This window comes from Pinus tabuliformis, chromosome 5_2 (genome assembly GCF_031772625.1).
Source record: "Pinus tabuliformis cultivar Carrire ecotype Pingquan chromosome 5_2, CPIR1, whole genome shotgun sequence".
Taxonomy (NCBI): domain Eukaryota; kingdom Viridiplantae; phylum Streptophyta; class Pinopsida; order Pinales; family Pinaceae; genus Pinus; species Pinus tabuliformis.
Window position 1 is genome coordinate 480,954,057 of NC_142306.1, and position 13,471 is coordinate 480,967,527.

The 13,471-nt window shown below is 38.6% G+C and overlaps 2 protein-coding genes and 1 pseudogene across 2 annotated transcripts; 2 read left to right on the forward strand and 1 right to left on the reverse strand.

Annotated features, from left to right (window-relative positions):
* Nucleotides 1–1,642: 1,642 nt before the first annotated feature.
* LOC149159751 (uncharacterized) lies at nucleotides 1,643–3,513 on the reverse strand. The gene has a single exon (XM_089436557.1). It carries the CDS (start codon nucleotides 3,044–3,046, stop codon nucleotides 1,949–1,951), a length of 1,098 nt encoding a protein of 365 aa, XP_089292683.1. The 5' UTR covers nucleotides 3,047–3,513; the 3' UTR covers nucleotides 1,643–1,948.
* Nucleotides 3,514–7,870: 4,357 nt separating this feature from the next.
* Nucleotides 7,871–9,450, forward strand: LOC149159752 (polyamine oxidase 7-like; annotated as a pseudogene).
* A 2,980-nt stretch (nucleotides 9,451–12,430) lies between these two features.
* Nucleotides 12,431–13,024, forward strand: LOC149159753 (uncharacterized). The gene has a single exon (XM_089434413.1). It carries the CDS (start codon nucleotides 12,431–12,433, stop codon nucleotides 13,022–13,024), a length of 594 nt encoding a protein of 197 aa, XP_089290539.1.
* Nucleotides 13,025–13,471: the final 447 nt, after the last annotated feature.

The window sequence follows — 13,471 nt, forward strand, 5'->3', positions numbered from 1 at the left end:
ACTTTAAGCGACTTCAACAAATTATCTCACGGACCTCACAACAACAATGCTCTGATACCACTTGTTGGTATTTGAACCCATTTAATTTTAAGAAAGAAAAATGCACATAACAAGAAAATGAATCACATAAACAAACACAAGAATTTTACGTGGTAAAACCTTGACATTGTGTCAAGGAAACCTCCATGGGGCAAAGGATTGGAATACTTATTACACCAATGTCAAGAATGACTCTCCAACAATTACATCCAGCCTCTCAGGAAATCATCATTTTTAACATGAAAAACTTTGCTACATAACTCCCTATGGTTACAAAACTATATGAATAGTTAATTAAGATAATTACAATTTAACAATAATTGTTGACATTCTTAACACCAGAGTCAATTCCCACAGGTGACCTAATGAGCGTTGATGTAATGGCTTTGAAGTGATAGATCAAAAAAACTATATTCCTCATATGGAATATATGTGAAAAAAATGAAATGACATGTGGAAAAATAATGGAACCTACTTGAACAAGTGAAATGATATTTTAAGTACATGTCAAAAAATAAGTAGGTGCCCTGCATAATCTGAAGATATTTTAAACACGTCAAAAAGTAAATACGTGCACTGCATAATCTGAAGGCTTATCTGGACTCTAAAAAGATAATTTGAGCCCAACCATTCGCTAAAAACATTAACATTTATTCATAAACTAGAAGCCTTAGTATTAGTTGGAGAGAAGGAAAGTATGCATTGAAAGTAATACTCACCATGCTTTGGAAATACGACCTTGAAGAGTGAGTTGAATCCTGCCAGAATAAAACTTTGATGCATGTAAATGAGACAGCATTAGATCCAAACAACAGCAACATCCCAATGGGCATAAACTAAACTCAGACATTGGAACAGGAGAATAACTAGTAACACATAATAGATCCAACTTCAAATTTCCAAACCAAGTCATTTCTTAATTCCAGAAAAGAGAAACACCCATTTGCATGTCAGTAATTTCAGAAGACTCAACGACCTATCAAATTCTGGAGGAAAACAATAAGCCAACTCAACACCCATTGCAAACTTCAAAACCTCTTCTCTGCAAGAAGAAAGTGGCTGCAGAAGTTAACACTGAAATTGCAGGGCATGCCTCAACCAATCCAGTGGCGGAAGATTAAGATTAGGTATGTCTGCAACCTTTACATACCTTTTTACCAGACAAATCTAAACAAGTAATATAATAAGCAGCAACATCAAGTATTCATAACTCAAGCTTCCGACATACAAAGTTTAATAAAACTTTGATGCATATAATTTATACAGCTTAGATCCAATCAATAGCAACATTCCAACGGGCATAAACTACTCTCAGACATTGAAACAGGTGGATAACTATTACCACAAAATAGATCCAACTTCAAATTTCCAAACCAGGCCATCTCTTAACTCCATAAAAGAGAAACACTCATTTGCATGTCAATAATTACAGAAGACTCTAGCGACCTATCAAATTGTGGAGGAAAACAATAAGCCAAACCAACACCCATTGCAAACTTCAAAATCTTTGTGCCATTAAAAAGACCAACACCCATTGCAAACTTCAAAATCTTTGTGCCATTAAAAAGAACAATTATCTAGATGCTGTTCAGTTAAACATAGATAGAAGAAACTCTGGCAACCAGAAAATATATATTAAGGAAATTTAATATCCAATTCCAATGTATCAAACAGCACGAGCTGAGAAATGGAAGACTGATTAAGTTACATTATGTTAACTCACCTCTGTCATAGTTGATACACTTCTCTGCAAGAAGCAAGCCGTTGCAGAGATTAACATTGAAATTGCAGGGCATACCTCAACCAATGCAACTGCAGAATATTAATAGTAGGTATGTCTGCAACCTTTACATACCTTTTTACCAGACAGTTCTAAACAAGCAAAATAATAACCAGCAACATGCAGTATTCAAAACTCAAGCTTCCGACATACAGAGCCTAAAGCTGCTCCTCGCAACCTTGACTTAGGCCTTGCCTTGATTGGAGCTCCAGGGCAAACAGCTACAACTCTACTAAAACCCTTATTTGGGTTGACTGGAGTGCTTGGAACATTCTGATTTGACCCATAACAAGAGACATCCGCGACTCCACCATCAGAGAAATTTAGTTTTGCATCTTCATACTGCTTCGAGAGAATCACCTCCAAGAATGATCCACACATTGATTGAATAAAAGTTTCTTCATTGGAAGCATCATCACCAGGTAAAATCATCCGTCTATCATTATCACTAACTGGACCACCAGCGTTATGTGCTTCCGGAGTAGAGTGTTTCTCATAATGCAAATCCAAAACACGCACTACGCGTGACCTTGACTGAGAAGACGGATTGAGAGCTTCAGCAGAAACTAGCGAGTCGCATTGATCTGTATTTGCTGAACTGGGTACAGCAATAATATTCAAGCCCATGCTGTGATTCTCGTCCTCTGAATCTAGGCAGCTGTCAAAGCACAAGGTACGGGCCACACTGAGTTTAGATTTGTGGACATTGCAGGTCCTTTTAGGCCTGCTGGGGCTATCCGACGGAGCATGACCATCATTGTCATCAAATATCACCATTGCTTTATGAGACTTCTTGGGCGCAAAGATGAGTTCTTCTGGACCAGAAGCAAATGGGTCAAAAGTGCTCTGCTCCGGGGTCTCGGCATCACTGCGGGGCTTCTCAACAACCTTTTCATTCCACTCATTTCCCTCATCATAGCAGAAATCACCAAAATCACTCTTCCTTGTTGCAGAAGAAATGTTGGTCAAGGGAGTTAGGTTGGTAACCGAACTCCTAGCATTCTCCCTGTCAGCAAAGGGCGTCACAGGTGCCTCTGCCAATATGACCTTGTCCATTGAAGAGCCCACCAATGTGACCTTGTCATTAACCCTAGTCTCCTCTACAGCCATTCCCTTCTTGAAAGATGCATCAAATCCCAAACCCAGATCTACTGATCTATGCTTAGGGTTGTTGACCACTGAACTAAGTTTAGTGGGATCAGGGGTTGAGGGCACCAGAGGGTCCATAGCTAAAACCCAAAACCCACCTTGGAGATCTTGGGGCTGAGCGAATTCAACCGAAAAATGCAATGAAATACCCAAAAACAAAATTCACATAATCTCTAAACCTTTTTAAGCAGCACTTCAGGTCTTCAGATCATACCTCAGTCTTTCCAATCGTTGAAGCAGCAGAAATTAATATGGCAACACAGAGTTCGGGATTGCCTTTCTCACATACAGCCCACAGACATCCAATGTAGGTAGACAGCCCTAACAACTGGCTTGCACTTAACCAATCACAGGTCCGTGATGAATAGTAAATGAAGCTTTTCTCCTTTTTCCTGCAACTAACTTCCGGATTTTAGCATTTCAGCAGAAAAGGAGGAAGCTGCTGCTCATCTCCTTCAGGTTCTTTCGATTCGTATTATATACCTCGGAATCCTAAGAAGTTCCAAATGGCGGGAGAATCTCGTTCTTGTGTATTTCGGAAATTGACCATTTAAATTTAGATGAAGTTCGTGCCTTGGCCGTGTGAAAAAAGGTGTTTGATGTATAATTTAACAGGTTTCTTTAGTTGGTTTGTATGGTGTAAACTTGAGAATAATAATTAGAAGAAGTTATTTTAAAGTCTATGACGATAAAGATAGCAGGGAACAGTTTGTTTCTTTATATGGATCTCGTATTTAGTCATTGTTTAAATGGAGCTTTACAATAAATGTTTTGAGTTTTTTCACAATTTTTTTAATGAATAGATTATTTAAAGAGTTAGTTGTCAAAATATGTAAATAATTTTTCTTATTGTATTTGAAAGCTTTCCATTTTAAAATGAAATGTTTTTCTTTTTTTTTTGTATTTTTTTATATTTTTTTGGCCTTTTATAGTACCTTGTTTCACAATGGAGTTGATAAGAATTAGTCCTTAGCTAACCAACAAAAATTTTGGCTTTCCAATAAATATTGAACAACTCCTATGATATTAAATGATAAAATCTTAATTAAAAACAATAATAATAATAATTTAAAACTATAATTATTATAAAATTATAATATTTTAATATATTTAAGTCTTTTAAAATTACTTCATTAGGGCTTGTTAATGAAAATAGTTTTCTAAAACTATAATTTTATGATATAATTATAATGTTTTAATATATTTAAGTTTTTTAAAATAACATAGTTTGAACCATCATCATGGCTTGTTAATGAAAATAGTTTTCTAAATATAATCAGTTTATGAATGGATAAGGGTTTTTAAAGTACCATCTAAATGAAAATATAATAAGGTATTTATAATTTGATAAATAATGAAAAAAGGTAATTACAATTTTAAAATTATATTATTTTAAAAAAATTAAAATTAACAAATTAAGTTAATTATTTTAAATTTATTTAGTGTTTAAATGGATTAAATTTGTTGGGATGTAATTTTTTCTTTTGTTAGTTTTAAATAAAAGTCTATGTTTAGAGAGATTTGATCTTTTTAATATTTGATGGATTTGAAATTAAGACGAATTTAAATTAGTTTAGGTTAAATTACAGGTTATAATGTTTTTCCAATTTTAAGTAATTAAGATTTGGTTTTTAATTTTTTTTGAATTATAATTATATAAAGAATCAATTATAATATTTCAATCTGAAATTTTTATTTATTATTTTTAGTCATATTGCTTGTGTTATTTATGAATGTTTTTGATAAATCATTATAATCATAGTAAATAAAAAAATCTATAGAAATAAAAAAGGTTTTTTTATTATTTACTTATCAACTCACACCCCATGATTATAACCAAAAAAAATCTTGAGGATGTATTTTCTCAATAATAATAAACTAGCAATTGCCCCTTCCTTAAAAGGTGCAAAGGAACACCGAAGCAATCAAGGCATCAGCATCAGTGAGGCATCACCATCAGTGAGAGTTCCAGGAAAAGGTCAGCATGTTGGGCAAGTTCTGCCATCGAAATCTTATTACACTCCTTGGGAGCATGTTGGGCAAGTTCTGCGATCGAAATCTTATTACACTCCTTGGGTATTGCACTGGGAACAATAAAAAGTTGCTCGTAGAGTTCCAGGAAAAGGTCAGCATGTTGGGCAAGTTCTGCCATCGAAATCTTATTACACTCCTTGGGAGCATGTTGGGCAAGTTCTGCCATCGAAATCTTACTACACTCCTTGGGTATTGCACTAGGAACAATAAAAAGTTGCTCGTATATGAATTCATGCCTCGGAGCACACTAAGCCAACACCTTTTCCATTGGGAGCATAATGCGATCAAGCCTCTTAGTTTGTATAGTCAGATGCTTATTGCTTTGGATGTAGTTCATGGGATGTGGTACTTACAGAACTTAAGGTACTAAATTTTCATCTACAGGGACTTGAAGTCTTCAAATATTCTTCTCGGTGACAAGCTGCAAAAAAAAGAGTCACTTCTCAAAAATCTCATATCTCATATAAGTTAAGAACATGCAATATTTTTTTAAAATCAAAAGGATAAATCTATATGGTTAAGACTATAAACTTGTATCAAGTTATGAAAAATTAAATGCAGGATTTAGGTGCATTTAAAGAAATTTGCAATATATTCACAGGTTTGATGAGGCTTAGCTTTTATTTTTCCTATGGTGTAGCATGTTTTTTTTATGTCCATTAACCTAGTGCAATTTGAACTTATGTGACAGGAATTATAAACTCAACCCACTTACCCATTCCTTTAATAATAAAAAAATTGACTAATAAATTATTTAAACAAAAAATTAAACTAATAAATTATTTAAACACAAATGCACATGATTCAGAACTCGAGTATTGTTTCAAATCCAAAACAATTTATGTACTCGATCAGAATGAGGTCAATGTTGAAAGTCCCAATTGTCAGTTAAAGAAGCCTTTGAATGTGGTAGTTGGTTCTATATCAGTTCCTATTGAAGTTGAGAAACCCACACATAGCTTCGGAAAGATGTTAACTTCAGATATGGATTGTGTCTTGAATCACCCTAAAGTTGAAGCTGAGAATTTGAAATGTACATTGAACTTAGTTGTAGATTTTGTTTCAGTTCAGCCTAGAAATTCATCAAATACAAACTTGGATTCTTTTTCAGATCAACTTCAGCCTCATGTTGTAGTTGAGAATGGTAATTATAGTTTGGAGGATCATAATCGTAAGCTAGAAAAGGCTTCAAATGCGGCATTTGATTCTACATCACTTCAGATTGAAGCTGAGAAATCCACTGATAGCTTTAGAAGGACTTTAACTTTGGATATGGATTATGTCTAAAATCAGCCTAAAGTTGAAGCCGAGAGTAATAAAGGTACATTGAGCTCAGTTATGGATTTTGTTCAAGTTTAGCCAGTCACTGTATCGAGCTCAAACTTGAGTAACTATATCGAGTTTAGCTAGTAGTTGAGGCTAAGAAGCGTGATTGTAGTTTGGATAAGCTATCAAATACAAAATTTGATTCCATTCCTTCTGTTCAGGGAACATCCCCAATTCATCAGTCAATAAGCAGTTCACCTGAAACCAATAAGACGAGTCAACAAGCAGTTCACTTGAAAGCAATAAGCCAGAAAATGTGTCAACACAACAATACATCATTTCTTGTGGTGACTCCATTTGTACCAAGCATAAGAGGCTTGAGTCAGCTATCAAAAGTAGTCTTGAAAATTCAGTCGTTTCTAGAAGACGAAGTTCATATAGCTCTAGGAAAGTTGATCATTTAGAAAATGATTCACAAGGAAGCACATCTCTTCCAAATTACATGGTTGCCACTGTGTCAGCGAAAGCCAAATCTCGTGTTGCTAATTGTCTAGATTCGTGTCTAGAAGTCCAATAATTAGGTTATGCAAGGAGAAGAAACTATTTCCAACTTCTAATGGGAATCAACATATTGGGTCTCCACATACTCATAGGTCATCACCACAAGTTAAAAAAACCACCAAGGGGAATGGTGTTCATTCCCCAAGAGATTCCACTGAAAAGCTAAAGCAGATGGAGTGGTGAAGGTGATGGATTACATGGCATCACCCTGGATGAACTGGTTTTTATTTGGTTCTTTTACAGAGGATTTTAGTCACCGGGAAAGTTGGACATTTGGAAAGAACTTTAAGATTGTTAATTGTTGAGGTGCAATGCAGGTCCTCAACTTCAGTAGTGCCATGCAGGTTTTTGAGTTCATCGATGCCATACAGTTTGTTGGTAGTTGTTAGGCACTCTATACACCTCTGTAAATACAAATTATATTTTTAAATTTAGATTGTATCTTGGCTTGTTTTCAGATTGCCAGTGTTTAGTGTCTGCTTGGATAGAGTTCTACTAAAGTGGTCGAGTTCTAGGCTTAAATGTTCAAACTGTCAATTTGATTTTTTTTGTATCCATCTATGAGATATGCGTTTTTAATAAAGCTCAAAATCATTATATTTTATATATCTAGTGATTGATGTAATTTCGTTGGTTTTTGTTAGGCTTATAGTTGAATGATTCTGGACATTATCTACATTTTAAGAAAAAGTCTCTCAAGTTGTAAAGTGATATTTTATAATACAAATAGTTTTCTAAAATAAGATTTGTCAAAAAAAAAAGTGAACAGTTCCACATGACATATGACATTTTGGAACCACCAGAAGTTTCCTTATCTGAGCATTTTTCATTTCCAAAACCAATGGTGAGTCCCCTGCTCTGACACTTACGTAACAAGACAACCTTGTCCTCCTCCAACTATTACAGGTGGCATGGAATCTCGACCATTTGTCGTTCACATGGGAAAAATCTACATATAATCTCTCAACTGTGAATGATCCCCCAACGCCCTAATCACTTACAAATTGACATTTCTTTGAATCTTACAGTTTTTAACGATTGCACAAGGAAACCCTAGGAGGGTATGCAGTAGAGGTGGGAGCCAACTGGGTAGAGGGCATTGGAGGGAAACACATGAACCCCATATGATCTATAGCTCAGAAATACAAATGTCAGACTTTCTATTATGACTGGAGCAAACTCAGTTACAATATCTATCATCAAGAGTAAGCAACCTCTAACGATAATCAACATCTTCTTATGCCAAGATTTGTCATTTACTCTGTTTCTGTAAAATATTTTTGTTTTACAGAGGAGGTATTCTGCCACAGTCAGAGGTAGCACGACCATATGGTTTGGCAACAACATCATCCGACTTCAGTTCAAGTCTCCCTAAATCGTTTCACAAGAGTGGCAAAGAAGATATTTCGATTTTGGCATCTCAATGGGCATTTGGACAGTAAGACGATTAGCAAATCCCTCTGTATATTTTACTTGTTCACATAATCATAAAATGATGAGCTATAACCTGATATTAACTTGCACAATATGGGCTCGATAATGTTGATTAATAAAATTTTGCAGCGTGCCAGTAACGCCTTTGGAGATGGCCATCGATTACTACTTTTACGATTTCGAAATTGCAGGTTCTTATTTGGTCTCACCAATTATTTGGTGTTTGACATTTGAAATACTGATCTAAAAATGATTCGTGCTCAAATCAAATAAATGACCAATCTAAAAAACAATAGATTGCATTTGGATGTGCAGAACCTCCAAGACTGATGAGCTTAAAGAATGTGGAACCTATTGCAACATTCGAATACTATGGGGATGATGAATATTTCGTGGCCAACAGGCGAGGATACGAATATATTGTTCACAAGTTAGCCCAAGAATTCCTTGAATCTCATAACGGGAACCGTATAAGACAACCGTTTGAAACTCACGAAGGTAGGCTCCTCTGATAAATAAATCGAATATACAGAGAAAGGTGTGAAGATTTTGATACATGACGGTTCAACATATATTGTGGAAAGCACTATTGTTTTTATCACTTTAAGGGCTTTTCAAACGAAACTCAATAGTTTTAAACCTGATTTTCCTATATGTATATCTACTTTCTGTATCAAAATTTACATGAAGTCACTAGATGTGCTTTCTGCTTTATTTGGTGAAATTATAACTCTAATCCATAAAAACCTTCATTAGATCTGCTTTCTTTTTTATTTGGTGAAACTATACCAAATAAACTATAACTCTAATCCGTAAAAACCTGCAACTATGGAAGCTACTGGCGATATATAAGTTTGATATGGTTATTTACTGCAAAATATTCATGAAATTTCCATCTAAGTTCTGGCCCACTAGACCTGGCACTGAGTTCTTCATTTACAGTCATGAGAAAAAAGGGGTTATTACAATTTCTGGCAGGTAATTAGTGCTTAATGCCTTTTCCCACAGAAACAACTAGACTTGAAATCATTCAACTGATAAACATGTGATGTACATTTTTCCATTCCGCAGCACTTGGTAAATGAATACCCTGGTGGAAACCTTCTAATGGTAACTATTCCAGACGACGAACCAGACGAATAGAACGACACCCTGACAATGATACCAGAGCAGAAATATCTTATTGAAAATTCCTGTTGTCGAACGAAATTCCTGCAGTTCGAAAATATCTTATTGAATTTATGTTCCAGAGTACCTAGTGTTTCGTTCCAGAGCAGGAACTTTTTGTCCGCTGCCCAGATTCAAGAACTCGCATTCGAGCTCCAAGGTAGCAGGAAATCCTTCAGTTCGGTCTTGCATACTCCGTCGAAGACAACAACTAGAGGAGCTCCTCGCAGTCTCTACTCCTGAAAAGATTTGAACGCGACAACTATGAGCGAGGTATGGTGATGAGAAGGGCACCGCAGCTGCTCATCCTGTCTCATCCTTCCACAGGCACTTTCATCAGCCATTGCAGCTGGAATTATATGGTGGAGAGCATGAGCAGAGGACAGGCACTTTCATTAGGCAATGGCAACCCAACAGGGCCATAACCAGAGGTAGATGAACAATTAGTGGAAGAAGCAACAACAGGCACAGGAAATTTGGCCTCGCTCCCCAATATGAACGAAGAAAAATCCACACGGCATGTGAACCCGGTAGCAATTTTTCCACGAAGGAAGGAAGAAGGATTGGATGGGATGAACAGTGTTTACCCAACCAACTCCATAAGGAAAACACTTTTGATGTAAAAATCAAGCTTTTTATTGTTCTTTTTTATTGTTCTCTTTTCTGTAATGGTCACAATTATATTTATCAATATTCTAGTATCATTTGTTTCTTAATCTTTGAATATCATCTAACAGAGAATGTTTAAGTTGGAAAGAAACCCTAAAATAATTAAGATATGGATTGTATATATAAGATAAGTACAAGACTTCAAGACACTTGTTTTGTACAATTTCTAAGTAAGGCTCTTGAGCTTTGAAGGATGGTGAAAATGGCGGCCTTGAGTCGGCACAGTGTTGCACCTAACGGTTTTGGCTAACCTTTACGGACACCCGGCATGTCTACTACCCGCGGGCTCCCTCGCGTTTAGCGGTTGCAGTCAACCTGCCTTTTTCGCAGACAGTAACCACCTCTAACCTGCTTCCTGTCGGTAGTCATGGACCTGGACACTGTTGATTACTCCGAGGACCCCAATCCCCATGAAGAAATTTGGACTCACCTGTGCGCTATGTCGAGTTCCGGATCTTTTGGTTCATCCTTGCGCCCTTTGTCTGCTTCGCTTGAACCACCCTAGGCCATCTGTGCGTCACCCACCGCCCTCTGTCAATCTTGATGATGCCTCCGATCTGGATTGCCCTCCGCTTTCCCTGGCTACCCTGAACTTCATCGGTACCTGCCTCCACCCATCCCCTACCTTTGACTCGCCGCTGCCTCACACACCTCATATTTCCGTCCCATCCTGCACCCCTTCATTCTCTGGCATCCCACATCCCGGGTCTGCTACTCTCCCATTCCCCACCCAGGCCAGAAGCTCTGTACCTAACCCTATCAACCTGACACCCAACACTCCCATTTGCTTTGGCTGCTTCAATACGCCGATCCCTAACCCTAAATCCACTCCTACTTCGCAGACGGTTAACCAGGGCATCAGGGGACTCCTCCGGGAGTATCTAATGGCACGCAGGTCTGAAAAAGTCAAGAAAGGGAGGTGTTTGAAGGTCGTTGACAGGGATATCAACCTCTCTCTAGGGAAGACCTCTCGATGGGAGAAGTGGCTGAAACGGCCAAGAAGGTCCTGGTGGGCCAAGTTCGTGGGCGGAATTACATAGTGGAGAGACTATGTCTCTGGACCAAGGAGATTTGGGGCACTCTACTCAAAGAATTGCCCACCATTTGGGTTCTCACACGAGGGTGGTTCGCCCTTAGATTTCACAAGGAGGAGTACACAAACTGGATACTCTCTAGGTTTTGGCACATTGAATATGCCTTGGTTTTGTTGAAATGATGGGATTCGTTATTTGACCCTAAAAGGGAACATCTAGGAGCTGGGTCGATATGGGTATGTTTACTAGGGCTTCCTATGCAATATTGGTCTCTGGATGTCTTCAAGTGCATCAGCAATGCACTGGGAACCTATTTGGAGCATGACCAGTCCTATGAAACAACCGGAAATATGACCATGGCTCGTATACTGGTTCATTTGGATACCAGAGAAGGCCTGGAGGAGAAGATAACCCTTCATTGGAGGCACTACTCACGCAGACAAAACCTAGATTATGAAGGTGTCCCATTCAGATGCAAAAGATGCCACAAGGTTGGGCATCTTTACAAAGATTGTCCACTCATCTCGCCATCTTCTCCTCCAACATCCAAAGGAAAGAAGCATCGCCAGATAGAAGACCCAATTGTGGATGAGCAGCCCTCAGGTCCGAATAGTCCAAAGGTTGCGGCTGGGGACACTGTTCAACCATCTTGTGCTGCCCAGATTCCGCCTATCTCCCCACCTATGACTAGATCTCGGTCTGCTGCGGTGGCTTCTCCATCAACGGGTATTGTTTCTTCCCCCTTTTCCTCTGCACTGAATGTTAGTCATTTTATATTCTCTTTGGCATCTACTGCATCTTTACCTTGTTTGGTTACCTCCCCCATCACTTGTGCACTTGATCCCCCCCTGACCATTTTCTCCACTACCCCCCTGGTTGTTCATTCTCAGGGGTTCCAAGACCTCCCTATATCCCCATCTGCATCGGGTTCACACTCATACAACCTCCGCTCCCGCCACCAAGCTATCATTGATTCGCTTGGCTTGGGCATCACATCCTCTAAAGCTGAGCTTAAGCCCTCTCGGGGGAGGCCATCCAAGATATCCAAAGCCATCAAGATTGTTGGGGCTGATGTGGCCCTGGGCAAACAGAACACCATTGAAAGGGTACTTAGAGCACAGGACACCCTTGGCATTGTTCCCCCATGAGGTGGCTATCTTTCAACTGTAGGGGTTTAGCTAACCCATCTAAAAAATTAGCTCTCAAGAGGCTCCTAGGCAGTGAGCCATGTGATATCATTTTTCTACAAGAAACCCTCGGTAGGTCCGAGCAAATTGTTAGGACTCTCCTAGCCATCATGCCTGGATGGCAATTTCAGGCTTTGGATGTCATTGGGCGATCGGGGGGTATTGCTCTTGGGGTAAACCCTCAAACCATCAAGGTCATCTCTGCATGGGGTGGTCATGGTTTCCTAGGTATGGATATTTTCTCAGTTGAAATAGGCAGGAATCTCCGTATTATGAATATTTATGCTCCCAATCATAGTAGACTGGACTTCTGGCAGCAGTTACTCGAGAACCCCTTGATTGACCACTCCACCATCCTAGGAGGAGACCTAAATTTCACCATTGGCCATGAAGAATCCTGGGGACATCACTCACAGTTGGATCCACTCTCGGATCAGCTGGGATTGCTTTTGGAGCAACACCGTCTTATTGATCTCCCCATGAATAAAAAGATGCCTACATGGCACAACAGAAGGATAGGAGATGCAGCTCTTGGCAGGAGACTTGACAGGTTTCTCATTCATGAAGACCTGATTGCATCCCTTACAAATTACAGACAATGGGTGGGCACCAGTGGGATTTCAGATCATTCCCCTATCTATCTGGAATTGGTTGGCTCATTTAAAAACCCAGGGCTCCTTACAAGTTTAACTCAACCTGGTTAAAGGACCCGGAATATATCAGGTTAGTTACAGAATATTAGAAAGCACATCCCCTACCAATTGATCAAGGGATGGCCGAAGGCTTTTGTTGCAATCTGGTAAATCTTAAAAGACTATCTATTGATTGGGAAAAGGGGAAAAAGGCCAAGGAGGAGCATACCCTCTGTGATATTGAAAGTCAGTTGGCCTCACTTACGGATGATCAAGGCAGAGGATATACCTCTATCGAAGCCAAACTACACCTTACGAGCTTGGAAGCCCAGAAATCCAAGATCCTGCTTGATCGGGAAGAGACATGGAGGCTCAGAAGTAGAGCAATTTGGCTACAAGCTGGGGATGGCAACACTAAGTTTTTTCATAAATATGAAAATGGAAGGAAGGCCTGCAATACTATTTCGCAGATGCCTACGGAACAGGGACAGATTTCTAAAACCTATAATCAGCTGGCTA

What these genes read in the sequence shown, in the direction of transcription:
- LOC149159751 (XM_089436557.1), bottom strand. Translation starts at nt 3,046, where the DNA reads ATGGACCCTCTGGTGCCCTCAACCCCTGATCCCACTAAACTTAGTTCA.
- LOC149159753 (XM_089434413.1), top strand. Translation starts at nt 12,431, where the DNA reads ATGCCTGGATGGCAATTTCAGGCTTTGGATGTCATTGGGCGATCGGGG.